This window comes from Narcine bancroftii, chromosome 5, assembly GCF_036971445.1.
Source record: "Narcine bancroftii isolate sNarBan1 chromosome 5, sNarBan1.hap1, whole genome shotgun sequence".
In the NCBI taxonomy this organism is placed as follows: Eukaryota; Metazoa; Chordata; class Chondrichthyes; order Torpediniformes; family Narcinidae; genus Narcine; species Narcine bancroftii.
In genome coordinates, this window is record NC_091473.1 from 31975629 (window position 1) to 31990476 (window position 14848).

The 14848-nt window shown below is 41.2% G+C and overlaps 1 protein-coding gene across 10 annotated transcripts in view; it reads right to left on the bottom strand.

Moving 5' to 3' along the window:
- The window catches only part of LOC138763236 (microphthalmia-associated transcription factor-like), a 296887-nt gene that overhangs the window by 171406 nt on the left and 110633 nt on the right, over positions 1–14848 (bottom strand). Inside the window, exon 1 of one of the 10 annotated variants that reach the window (XM_069937078.1) lies at positions 11983–12089. The exons of the other annotated variants lie outside the window; for them this stretch is intronic. Coding sequence (XP_069793179.1) covers positions 11983–12038 — 56 coding nt within the window. The 5' untranslated portion in view covers positions 12039–12089. Of the gene's footprint in view, positions 1–11982; positions 12090–14848 lie in introns of those variants that run through there. 10 annotated transcript variants of the gene reach the window in all.

The following is a 14848-nucleotide window of genomic DNA, read 5'->3' on the forward strand; positions in this document are numbered from 1 at the left end:
AGGAGCGGTTGGGTTATTAATGTGTAATAATTATTGGGGACGGTATAGTTTATTTAGATTACTGATATTGTATTGTAATTTTATTATTTTATTCTTAATTTTTTTTAATGTAATCCTATATGTTATTCATGTTATAAAATCTTAAATAAAGTTTAAAAAAAAAGAAATAGGAGCGGGAGTAGGCCATCCGGCTCATCAAGCCTACTCCGCCATTCAATAAGATCATAGCTGATCCGATCATTGGCTCAACTCCACCTACCTCCCTTTCCCCCCCACTCCCCCCCCCCCATATCCATTTATGTAAAAACCTATCTAACTGAACCTTAAATATGTTTAATGAAGTAGCCTCAACTGCTTCCCTGGAAAGAAAATTCCACAGATTCACTAATCTCTGGGGGGGGGGGGGGGGGGCGGGGGGAAGTATTTTCTATCTCTGCAATCAGATCATCTACAATCATGTCCAATGGCATAGGAGCTTTGAGCTGCTGTGTGTTTCCTGTGCCAATTCATATGCAAATTATTGACCAACAAAACTCTGAGAAATCATTCTACACTTGTATTGAAGTATATTTTACAACATAAGTGCAAGACATTAAATGCCCACTGTTAAAGCTATACCCAAATGTCACTGAATTATCAACATTCTTTTTGTATGGAATGCTCCATGGAGTTTTTGTGGTGAAGACTTCTTATAATAATATAAAATATCTCAAAGCCACATCAAAAAAAATTGTCGATATCGCACCAACTGCCAAACTTCTGACGAGAAATGGGTAGTGGGTGCACCTAATGACAGGAGTGAAAGAAAAGCAACTCAAGGTCTTTAAGATTCAATCTGATATAGAACCAATATTAACCCAAAAATAAAAATACTCTTTGGCTTAACAAATATCCTTTAAAACCAACATGATAACATTATCTTTCTGTATCAGGTTAATGGAATGTGCTAAATTAATACACAATTGCTAAAACCACATGTATCTGGCTTACTCAGACAAAAGAATTTTGAAGGTTTGAATTTCCAGATAAAACCAACAGCACTAATGGGGGTAATGCACAGTATCCATCCTCACTAATGAGAACAGGAAATGCTGAGTGCACTCTGGCACCATCTTTGGACTGAGAAAATAATTAATGTTTTAGGTGGAATTGGAAAAGTGAGAAAAAGTCAGATTTAATTGCCGAGATGGTGGGGAAGGAGGGCATAGTACATATGGACTGGCTCTGATAGTGGACAGGGCAGATGGGTGTGGACAGGACAGGTGGGCCGGCTCTGAGAGGGTGTGGACAGGACAGGTGGGCCGGCTCTGAGAGGGTGAGGCCAGGACAGGTGGGCCGGCTCTGAGAGGGTGTGGACAAGACAGGTGGGCCGGCTCTGAGAGGGTGAGGCCAGGACAGGTGGGCCGGTTCTGAGAGGGTGTGGACAGGACAGGTGTGCCGGCTCTGAGAGGGTGAGGTCAGGACAGGTGGGCCGGCTCTGAGAGGGTGAGGCCAGGACAGGTGGGCCAGCTCTGATAGGGTGTGGACAGGACAGGTGGGCCGGCTCTGATACGGTGTGGCCAGGACAGGTGGGCTGGCTCTGATAGGGTGTGATCAGGACAGGTGTGCCGGCTCTGATAGGGTGTGGCCAGGACAGGTGGGCCGGCTCTGAGAGGGTGTGGCCAGGACAGGTGGGCCGGCTCTGATAGGGTGAGGACAGAGTTGGTGTGCTAACACACTGTTCATGAAAAGCTTTATGAGGAAAGTGAGATGGAGAAAGAGGAAAGACAAATAAATCTGCAAAAATAACTGAGACAAGTGAGCTGAAATGGACACCAGATTGCGCAGTGTCTGTGAAGAGAAAAAAAAAACACAAGATGATTATAAATGGATAACCTTACAACAAGTCTGGATAGCTTGGATGCAAACAGAGAAAGGACTAACCTGAGAATTGCTTAGTTAATTTTCAAGACATGATGGCTGGAACATGCCCAGATGGAAGACCAGGTACTGTTTGTCACACGAAGGTAGGTCAATGTTCCAAATGTGGCCCTATCACTCTATGACATCTTGTAGAGAGGAAGTGGAAAACTGAAGTGGCTAGCAAATACAAACTTGGAATCATGTCTACAGACTGAACAAAGGTGCACTACAAAAGCATTTACCCCAGTTGATACACTATTAAAAAATATACTCAGTCGTTTCCTTCTGCACAAAATGGAGTCAATTTTTTTTATTCTCCTTAGACATGACATTCTTCAACTCCTGAAACACCACCCAGCTAAACACCTCTGACTTTCTCATTGGCTGAGTGCTACACAGGTTATCCTGACACTCTCCTCCTCCTAAGTCTGATATCCATCATCCATATGCTGACGCTTAACACACTTCAACATGTGCGCTATTACTCCCATGTGTCGCTTCAGTTACATCTTCAGCAGCGACCGACACTGCTCCCGTCGCAAGCAGGTATGTGACTGCAACAGCAACTCCCACCCCCATGCCTCCAAGTCAAGCAAGAAGGCAACTGATTGAAACTGTTCCGCTACGTAATGGTCCAGAGAGCTGACAGTTCAGCCCAACCTTGTACAATACTGCAAGATAGGCGATGCACACTTCAACTGGAAAGGCTGCGAGTGGTTCTCTGACTCTGGCCTAACACAGAAAATAGACTGTCAATATATTCCAGCTTCAACCTGTTGATGGAAACCATGTCAGCTTTTCCATGCGAGCCAATCACAAAAGTCTTCAGGTAGTGTCTTAAGACCTGAAAAGGACCATTGTCAATAGGCTGAGGTGGTTTACATCATGCCGAAGGAACACAGGAGTAAAGGATCGTAAACCAGTCAGCACATATACTTCAGGAGACGCCTGCTGCTTAGGAGTAGGTTGGAGTAATCTCATGTCTTCCCCAAAGATGATCAGCATGTGCTTGGACAGATTCACAAACTCACCGAGCAAGGTCAGTGTAATGCCAATTCAAGCTCTGCCACTGAACATCCAAGATCTGCCTTAACAGGAGTGCATAAGCCAAGGAGTACCATGGGCAAATGTTCACTCCCCATAGATGCAACACCACTTGCTGTCAATGCTGTTTTCAAATGTCAATGGAAACACTTAGCAAGGCCATTGGCCTGCAGATGGTTAGGTGTAGTGAGAATGCAGGTAGTCCCCAGAACATAATTGAAAGCTCAGAACAATGCCGACTTGAACTGAGACCCTCTATCCACTGTAATAGTGTCTGAAACACCAAAAGATGGAATCCAACGATCCACAAAAGCCCGAGCGATCATCTCCATAGAGAGGTCAGTGACAGGAATGGCCCCTGCCACCTGGTAGTCCAGTCCTCACATGTGACTAGATAAGTATATCCCCGAGATGGCAGAAGTGAGATTACCATGTCCAGGTACACATGCTGGAAATGGAAATCCAGAACAGCAAAATCAACCAGTTTGGATTTTGAGTGTGTGCAGCCTTTAGAGGATTGACACAGCAAGTAGGTCCTTGCCCATAATCCAACATTCCATTTAACATGAGGCCAGGTAAAACATATCATAATCAGTTTGATTGATGCTCTTCCACCAGTATGATATAGATTGTGAAGAGACTCAAAAATCACCCACCTCATAGCTGCTGGCACAAAAGACCTGGGTCTTCACGTGTAAAAATCACAGATTAACGTTTCACCTGATTCATCTAGGGTCACATCTTGAAGATGGAGACCAGAATTGATCCAGTGATACCCAATAAGATCGAGATCGGTGTGCTGAGCACAAATCATGGCAGTGAAATCAATGGCAGTAGTTGTATGGAAAGCGTCAATGCTGTGACTGGATAGGGCATTGGCCATGGCATTCACACTTCCTCAGATGTGCCACATGTCCGATGAAAATTGTAAGATGAAGTCCAAGTGCCGAATTTCACAGGGCAAGTCGAGATATGTGCTTGTACTTGCAGTAGGTGTAAGAAAATGGTAGTCTGTATAAATGGTAAAAGGTAGTCCTTCAAATAAAAAGCTGAAATGTTTCACCGCGAGGTAGATGGCTAGGTGTTCTCGACCAAATATTTGTCTGAGCCGGTGACAGGTTGGTTAAAAAAAAAATGCCAGTGTTTCCAAATTGCCCACGGTCTCATTGTTCTAACACTTCTCCAAAGCACTAACAGCTGCATCTGTGGTAAGAGAGGGAAAGGCGTTGGGCTTTTGATGTACAAGCATCGTGGCCTTCGCAAGTGCAGTCTTCACATCATTGAAAACCTACATGTCACCGTCTCCCAAAGTTAATGGTCTTTTGGACAAGAACTTATCCTGTCAGCCACAAACGAGCCTGCAGCTGACGTGGACATTTACCCCCTCCATAAATCTTCGTCCGCGAAGCCAAGCCAAAGAAAAGGGGTAATATAAGCCCCTTTTCCACTGGCACCCTGTCCCAGGAATTAACTGAAAATTTACTGGGACAGCATCCAGTGGAAAAGGAACATTGTCCAAACTCCGACATCAAATAACGTCATTTCATGCTGGGGATTAACCACTTCTACCCCTACTCATATCCCTGGCATTTGCTGACACCAGCATGCTGATAAAACCAATGAAAAAGGGAGAGCAGAAATTTACACATTTCCAGTTGAAGGTTGGACACTCCAATCCCTGGGGATGTCTCCATATGGTGGGTTACTAAACCCAACACCCAACCCCAACCAACCAATTTTTCACTGCAGCCGCTGCAACCGTGTCTGCCTGTCCCGCATCGGACTTGTCAGCCACAAACGAGCCTGCAGCTGACGTGGACTTTTACCCCCTCCATAAATCTTCGTCCGCGAAGCCAAGCCAAAGAAAGAAAGAAAGAATTTCTGTTTGGCAATACAGATCTGGTTACTAGGCAAGGGAAACACTAGAGCAAGGTTCGGAAAGGGCAGGAGCCACATTGAAGGCTCAACATGTGTGCGACAACATTGGAGGGGTGATAAATGGAGTTCCCTAGCATACAAGAGTTGCAGTCCATGACACAGCGATTTTTTCAAATTCACCAACAAAGAAGAATGTGACAAGAAATCTTCTCCCAAATGGGAGAAAAGATGTGAAGCCACAGAAATCTAGTGACTTCTGGCCATATATTTGAATATGAGAATTATTCATGGCTGAAGTAACAACATATTAGGGTGTCTGCATTCCTCAGGGGTTGAAGGGACCAGTGAAGTCCCTGCACTGGAATTGACAAGAAATTGAATACCTGAAAGAAGGGTCCTGGCACTCCCTTCGACTGAGAAGGGTGCTGGCCTTTCTCAAGGTGCAGTAAGCAGTTGTTCCAGTTCCATTTGCTCCCGTTGACTCGGGGAAGTAGCCAATCCTTCTATCTTCATTGCGGAGCTTGTGGACATAATGAGGTAGGCATGATCTGCCAACTGATCGAGGGTGGACATTCGAAAGACACTCAACAAATGCTCTTGAATATGACGAGGTAAATATCAAAGGAACTCTTTTTCCAAAAATCGCCTTCAACATAGTCTGTTCCTGCTAGCCTGCACCACCTCCTCAACATCTGTGACGGATGCCTATCACTTATGAAGTCATCATTTAGTAATTCAGCAATATGAGTCTCCCTTGATGACTGAGTACGTTGCAGAATAGCAGCCTTAAGCAGAAAATATGGGAGGCTACCATCCAGATCCACTAGGACATCCTCCACTTCACAGGCAATCTCCTCTGGAATGCGCACCACAAGTAAACCATACTTCATCATCTGACTCGTCTCACTGAGGGCAAAGAAGCATGCTTCAAGGATCATGAACCATGCTGGTGCATTATTAATAAAATGAGGGGAAATCTCCAGTTTGACCTCCCCAATTGCTCCTGTAAGGGGTTTATCCTCATCCCTATCCATTTTAAACAAGGTGCTGTGAACTCATTGGGTCACCACTTGTAATGACACTGATTTACCCCAGTTTACTAGCTATTAAAGAGTACACTCACTCATTTCTTTCAACATAAAATCGAGTCGACTTTCTTTATACTCCCCAACCACCACCCAGCCAAACCCCTCTGACCTTCTCATTGCCTCACCTCCAGATGGATGACCCTGAAGCTCTCGCTCTCCTCCTCCATATCCAAGATTCATTACCCATATGCTGATGGTTAACACACCCACACGTGCACTATTACTCCTGAGTGTCACTTCGGTTATGTCATCAGCAGTGATTGGCTCCGCTCCTGACGCAGGTAAGTATGCAACCACGACAACCTAATAATCAATTTGTTTCTCCAATGTAGACTGTACTCTATTGAGAGCACTGAATGCTGTACAGTGCATTGCAGGACAAGCAAGTAAATTGCAGCTTTAAATGAAAGGTCTTTTTTGGTCTCTGGATTGAGGGAAGGGACCAGGTAAATAAAGAGGTGCTGCATTTGCATTGAGAGTAACCAATGAATCAAGAAGGGAAAGCTTCAGGGAGGGAGGGTGGGGTAAATGAGTTTGGTGGAAGACTCTCATTGAAAGTGGAGTAAACTCAAAACGTGCCCATTGAAAGTGGGGGCTGGTTGTGTGGAAAGTGACAATGGAGAGAAAGTCTATCCTTGCATTGAATGCTCTCAACATGGTACCCTCTATGTTGAAGAACTCAAACACTATTTTAGTAACCATTTTGAGGAACTCTGCATTCAGTTTATATAGGCGACACTGAACTTATAATTGCCTATCGCTTTAATTTCCCCATCCCATCACATTCAGATCGACCAGCCTTTGACTGCCTGAAATTTTCCAGCAAGGCCCAAACTAAGCTCACAGACACTTCATTCTGTATCTGTGTATGTTTCATAATTTATGGTTCAATATTAATTTTCAGGCAACTTACTTTATCTGTTTGTTTCAGAACTGGTTAGTTGTTTGCTGAATGGTCATCCATCTGAAATATTACTGTTTTATCTCCACAGACACTGCACAACCTGCTTAGCCTTTTAAATATTTTCCTTTTGATTTAAATTCTCTGCAATTACCTTTTCCTATCCACCCTCCCTACAACTTGAAACTTTTTTTTAAAATTCACTTTTCCACTTCTGATGAAGTCTTCAATCTGAAATATTCACTTTGCACAGATGTTGCCAAAACTCCTGAGTGTTCTCAGATTTTATTGTGATTACTTCAGTTTTCCAGCACTAAAACTTTTTGATCTTCTATTTATCCTCTCTGTGGTACAGAAAATGGTTGAGGGCAATGAATGTCTTTTTTTTTGCTTCTAGTTTGAAAATCTCTTGGCCAGTGGACAAAATAGTCAAACTAAAATGATATCAACAGAATTTCTCATCTCATCAGTTATATTGCTTGGACAACAATTTTACAATGTAATGAGCATTATTCCTAAATACAATCGCTTGAGAGTGTGTATAACACTCTTCTGAAAGTTATGGGATGTTTGAAGGCAATTACTCGCCCAAATCACCAGGCATCCAGTGGGGGCATGAACTGAAATAAAATGCACAAGTGATGTTATTCTTGTAAAGTTTCACCATGCATATGGAGTCCACGACCTGTGTCAGCCTTCAATACAGGATCAGATCTTCACAATACTTACAGATCTAAAAGATCTGTCTGTGGTGTGGCCAAAATCCATGAGTTCAAGATTCTTTTATTGTTATGTAATAGAAGAGAAAATGCTATTACACAAAATTCCCTTAGTCTACTGTGAGGCAGACAAAGGTTCTCTATCAGCACAATTGCCCAGCGCCCCTTGCAGTCGGAGAAAGAGAAGCAAACCTAAGTTCCTCCAGTCATGGAACATCCATGGATACACCTCCAGCACTCCCACAGCCACAGCGGCCACACACCCTTCGGTCCAAACCATCAGCCATCCAAGCTCCAGATCCAAATATCTGACACTATCAAGATCACCTTGGCACACTCCCGCATCTCTGTTCCAATACCTAGTATTTCTTCAGCCACTTTTGAACCATACTCTAGTAGTAGTCAAAGGAGTGAAATCAATCAATCAATCCAGATTTTCTGCAATGGACCATCTCACAGGCAAGCCCTCAATGTTTAGATGAAATGCTCCAAACATCATGATCATCACCCAAAGTGCCCTCATTCAAAGGCATTGTTCCATCAGTTAACAGAGGCACCAAGTGGTAGACGTCATCTTCATAACACCATCTGAGATCCCACGACTGCATGATAAACTCAGCCATAAGAGAATGGGCAGCTAAAATTAATTTGAATTTGCACAATGCACAGGAAACTGCTCCCGAATGTTCAGCGTTGATTAGAGGAGATAAATTGCAGAGCAAAGGCTTGATGCATTTTTTTTTAAATGCACAAAAAATCTACCCCATTTATTTTTGCTACCTAGAATATATGCAAAATCAACACCAACTTAATTCGACCTGGCAGTAGTACTGGATCAAGCCATTCAGGTTTGAAATTGCACACAGCTGTCACTGTGTTACTAACTTTTGAATCAGTATTTGATCAGCACTATAACTATTAAATGACAAACAGTCCGGGACCATGGACCATTCATTGTTTCTCCATCCACAAATGCTGCCTGCTCTGAGGCAAAGGTTAATTCAAAATTAATTCAAACACGAATACGTTGAAGAGGCCAAATTACAAAAATAGATTGCAACAGACAATCTATACAATCTCATCACCAAATGATTTGATCAAAGCTCCTCAGTTTGGAAGCAAAAGTGCCCAGGAACATCTCCATCCTGAACAATGATGGAGTCTGGCAGGTAAGTGTTAAGTCTACACAAGAGCATTCACAATCTTATTCAGCAACAATACTTTGAAGATCTTCTGCATTGAAGAAGATAGTTTTCAGCTTAATTGATTCACTCCATATGAAGCTAAGAAATATCTTCTCCCATAATTACACCAAAGGTAATGAACAAAACAAAATTGTGGCTGTCATGCAAAAGACCTGCACTCCAGAAAGGAGTATTGCTCTGATCAAGTTCAAGTTTGTACACAAATAACCCGACAAAGCAGCTGATCTCCAGAACATAGTACGGACGCACAAATGCAACCCCACCCACCCACCCCTCCAAATTACACATCGACATTGTGATCCAAAATGAATGTGTAGAAGAATCATTTGCAGGTCTCTAGGATTGTTCATCAGTCTCATTGTCTGCGGGAAGTTGTTTCCCAGCCTGGTAGTCCTGTTTTTTATGCTCTGTACCTTTCCCTGAAGGTAGTGTCTCAAAGATGCTGCAGGCTAGATGGTAAGGGTCCTCAATGATTCTTTGAGCCCTCTTTAAGCACCACTCCCTGTAGATATTGTTGATACAGAAAAGGGAGACCCTAATGATCATCTCAGCAGTTTTAATCACCCTCTCAACCGACCTCCGATCTGATGCTTTGTGGCTATCATACCACATGATGATGCAGCCAGCCAAGACAATCTCTATTGTGCTCTTATAGAGCTCTTCCAATATAGTCATAACACTCATGTGTGTCATGTTTGTAAAAAAGGTCAAATCCAATCAGACTAGGCACATATCAATTAATCTATTCTCAATAATCAGGAATTATGGAAAGTGTTATTGACAGTGCTATCAACAATCTGCTCTTCACTCATGACTGCCAATCCCAGTTTTACATCAGGGCAATTTGGCTCCAGACCACCTCAAAGCTAGAGCACAAATATGGATCTAACAGTTGAATTCTGGAGAGTCAATGGAGTGACTAAGCTTGACCAAAAAAACTGCATTTGACATAATGTGTTATCGAGGAACCCTGGAAAAAATTAAGTAAATAGGCATCAAGTGGAAACTCTTTCAATAGTGATACTTAGACAAAGGTTGTAGTGGTTGGAGGTTAATCATTCCAATCGCAGGATCCTCAGGGCAGTGTCCAAGACACAACCACCTTTCGCTGTTTCATCAACAACTTTCCTTCCATCATAAGAGTGGAACTACAAACATTCATTATGATTGCCCAAAGAATGATGAGTTGTAAATGGAATAAATAAATGAAGCAGCCCAGTCCATATTCAGGCATGGGCTGACAACTAGTGGGTGGAAATCAAACCACTCGAGTGCCAGGCCATAGACCTCTCCATCAAAACCATGACATAAAAAAGCATGACAGAGTTCCTGAGCATCAGCATCATCGAGAGTTAATGAGAATCTCAAATAGAGCAACCATTTAAAACTGTGGCTGCAAAAGCAGGTCAGTGACTGGCTATGCGATAGTGAGTGACTCACCGCCTGACACCAGAGACCTTTCACTATTTACTCCACTCAAGTCAGGAGCACGATGTGATAATTTTGGTTTGTTTGGATTAGAATAGGACCAACATAAAAGCATCTTGATATTATCTATGCAAAACAACCTGCGTCCCTGTCACTTTATCCACCACTGGAAATATTCCTTCCCTCCACAACTGGTGCGCAGTAGCTGCACAGTGAAACATTTATAAAGTGCACTGCCTTTATTCAACTGTACTAATCTGACAGCAGCCTTCACCACCAAGCACAAGGAGGGCTCCAGCCATATGGGAGTATCACCATAAGTAGGTTCCCCTCCAGGATGCACACCATTCCAATTTGGAAACATATCACAGTTACTTGGCATCCCAGTTAATTGGCTGTGCTGTGTCCCAGGATAGGAAGCTGTTTGTGCTATTTCCACTGGGCCACCTTTAACCAGGACACTGTCTGCTTTTATACTACCTTCAAATGGAATGGAATGGATGGAAGTTGTCCTTTTTCCACTGGTTTAATCAGCATGCCAGTGTCAGCTGGCATTGGGGATATAGAGGAAGCCAATTTGACGTCATTTGACACTGGAATGTCAAAGGGTCCTTTTCCACTGGACCCTTAACTAGTTAATTCCCTGTTAATTCCTGAGAAAAGGGGCTTGCTACTTCTAAATCATGAAACAATCTCCCAACTGAGTTGTGGGAGTTCCTTCACCAGAAGGACTACAGCAGTTCCAGGCCACAGTTCACTGCCATTTCTCAAGAGCAAACAAATGACCTTACCAGTAACATAAAAACCCAAAAAATATATATAAAAAAGCAATTTACTGTGCTTTAAAGTTAAAAAAAAACTTTTCTTTGACACTAACACTAGTTATAAAAAACATGGCATTTTTCGACATTTCAACATTTTTGGTTCACACATATTTTCTTTTGAAAACCCTGTAACACAAAATATTTATTCAGTAAAAGCTTCAAAAATCTTAAAAGGCTTTGTGATAAGCCATCAACTTCAAAATCCATATTATAATGCCGTGCTTCCTCTATTGCAAATTCCAGCACGTTTTCTGAAGCCTACTGATTTAAGATGATGTTAATTCAATCTAAGAAAGCTTTCTTGTGACCCATGACCATTCAGTAAATAATTAATTTACTGTACTGCTGGCTTTGTGCTTTCATTTGAACTTAATAAATGACCACAATAATGATTTGCCTAGTACTCATTTGTTTTTTTTTAAATACATTTATAAAATTAAAGATTCTGGGAAATAAAAAAATACTGTTTCGAAACCTCCATAGTCTGAAATGAGCATGTGCCTGACAATACATTCAAATGACACATCTCCAGTTTTGACACTTTTACAATTTTAATCACACAAAGATTCAGCTGAGGTCATTTACAAGACCTTACTAAACAGCTAACATAAAGTGTCGAGACTTTTAAGCTGACACCAATGTATTTAACTATTTATATTTAGCTGCAGTCTTGCTGACAAATGTAGCACGTTGTGTACAGGCATGCTTAATGGACAAAACCCACAGAATCTCGAGTCTGAAACAAGTATAAGTGACCACAATTAAGGTAAGCAAAAACAAACACTACCAAAGATATCTCATTATATAAGAAAATAGTTTACAAAGGACATGAAAATAGATTGAGAATAAACAATAAAGCAGATTGTGAATGATCTTGACTCAGGAACAGGTTGGGAGAGTTGAAAGCTTATTCACCATTTAAATTTATCAGGTGGAAAAAATGTACTTTAACATTTTCAATTTGTAACTTTCGAGAAGTAGCAAAGTACTTACATGCAAAACCTCTGGAATGAGCATGGTCTGAACATTTGTACTCCAACAGCCTCCATATTTTTCCTGAAAGGTGTTTTGCAAGCCCTTGGAGAGCAGTGAAAGTCAAACTCTACAGCAGTATATGTGTCACTGGGGGTGGCTCCAGATAAGGCCCTGGCAACTCCAATCCTAGCAGAGCTTTATGCTTAAGTGGTGCCTACTGTCTGCAGCAATAGACCTGTTCAATCCAGCACCTGTATGTGATATAAAGGGCCAGTTCCCAGAGTAAATCTGTACATTTGTATTTGCAAACAGTCTAAAAAAAAATTACCCAGGCTAAATCCCCAATACATCTTTCAGACTTGCAAATAAATCTTGCAATTTTGTACAAATCCATATCATTATAATTACCGGTAATTAGAGAATACATTCATGTAACACAAACGTCTGAATAAATATCCTAGTTAATGTCATAAAGCTTCAATGTAACCAGTCAATATAACAAGTCTATATTTGAATAGTGAGAAACTATAGCGATCCATTCTGCTCATAAAATGTAAATATCCACTATTCAGAGATATTTGCCTTAAGAACCTGCAGCTACAAACACTGTCATTGTGCAATTTCAACAAAAATGAAAGCAAAATAATTTAACTCAAAACCAAATACCAATCCACTTTCTGGGATTTTGTGCTCAAATAAACGAAAGCATTATCTATACTTCCTCTTTTCCTTCAGCTGCTGACACACTTGCGTTTTTAGTACTATTTTTATCCCAAGGTTTCCAGTATTTGCAGTTTTTAATTTGAACCTGTTCATCTGTTATTATCTACCTGAATCACAGTGGCTTACTGGATTTGTTTCCCATTCATCTTTACTACCCCTATATCAGATGCCTAAATAAGAATTTAACATCAATTTTCTACCAATTAACAGCTATCCTTTAACATTCGGTATATCACTGCCTTCTCAGAGCACAGAAATTGTAAGAATATTAGATATGAAAGTCTATTGTCATTTCCAAGAAGAAATGTACTGATGTACCAAAATTCTTACTTGATTCAGTGACACAAGTACACAAGATACATCAACAATACTATAAATTAAATTGCCATAATAATCCATGAAACAGATAACACGAAAGGATAAATATTCACAATTGCAGTTAGTGCAAGAAAAAAGGGATGTTTCAACAAGGCTGACTCAGCAACTACCCCCCCCCCCCCCCACAACCACCCCTGCTTTTATACAACCCAACATCATGGTATCATCAACAGATTTATAGATGGTGTTATTGTCGTACCGAGACACACGGTATGGGTGTAAAGTGACTAGTCTGGGGGGCTAAGAATGCAATCCTGTTGTGTTCCAGTACTGATGAAGATGGAGATGTTCTTATCAATCCTCACTGATTGTGATCTTGAGCTGAGGAATCCAGGATCCAGTTACAGTACACAGTGGGGTATTGAAGCCCAGATTTTCAAGTTTGCTGATCAGTTTTGAGGGAATAATGGTGTTGAATCCCAAACTGTAAACAATAAAGCGTATCCAGTTACATGCACCTTTGCTGTCCATGTGTTCCAGAGCTTTGTGGAGAGCTAACAAGATGGCATCCAGTGTGGTAGGGAAATTGGAATGGATCCATATTATCACTCAGACAGGAGTTGATATGTGCAACACCAGTCTCTCAAAACTCTTCATTGTTGTGGATGTGAGTGCCATGTGAGTGAATGTGGCCGGTAGTCATTTAGGCAAGTTACCACATTCCTGCGTTAAGGTACGATTGAGTTTAATTCACACTATGAATTTGGTGTCAATTTTATTAAGTATGTAATGGTGCAACAAATGATGTGGTTTAACCAAGTTGCAGTATTATATAAAGAAGAGCTAATAAAATTGAACTTGATGGTTCTTGGACCTCCTAACAGGCTACTACATAAATGGTGCAACATTGAACTCTGATCATGAAGCAACCTGATTTGTACAAACTTAACAGATAGCAAACATTCATTTTAGAAACTGATTAAGAACAAGAGGGAGCATGGTCCAAGAAGTTAAGTAACCACTTCTTGCACAAAATCCTTTCTTACAAATGCAAGGGAAATGCAGGCTTCTGCCTGCAGCTGAATATGCTCGGATCTTAAGACAATTTCTCCCACTTCTATTGCAAGCTTGTTGAGATCACAATGCAACAATAAAAGAGCACATGGAAATAAAACTGTGGATATCTATGTTCAGCATTGCATGTCAGCAGCAGGCAAGATTTCCAACACTATTAGGGATCAGAAAATGACCACCACTTGTGTTATTCCAGTGTAATTTTTGCAAGGTGAATGAGCTTATCACAGTGAGGTACAGCCACTCTTTATAAATATTCAAGGGGCATCAGAAAACCATCTATAGACCCTCCTCACCCCCCCCCCCCACCCCTTACATAAATTCCATGAAGGTCAGGAATTTTAATTTCAGTTTTCTTAGAAACTGTTGATGTTCATGAACAAATAGTTCTTTTACATGTCTACCCATTACTTAAGATAACATTTTTTTTTAATCTTAAACTGAGGGCCTCAATAATAGCAATATTCATGGCAGAAGTTGTTTTAAAAGATTACAGATTAAACAAATGCACATTACCATTAATGCTACACAAGTCCAGGTAACAAAGTTTATTCCAGTTTGGATTGAACATTTTTGCTTTAATCAACTTAATAGAATTATTACTGTTCTGGTGATATGTACAGCCACTCAAGAGTTTGAAAACCACTCATAAAGGATGAACTATGATACCCAATAATATGTATGAACCAGTTATGAAGTAAAATCCTGCCTCCACCGCTTCCTGCCTTTTCGAGAAAAATCCTGATTTTTGGAGGGGAGACATTCTCAG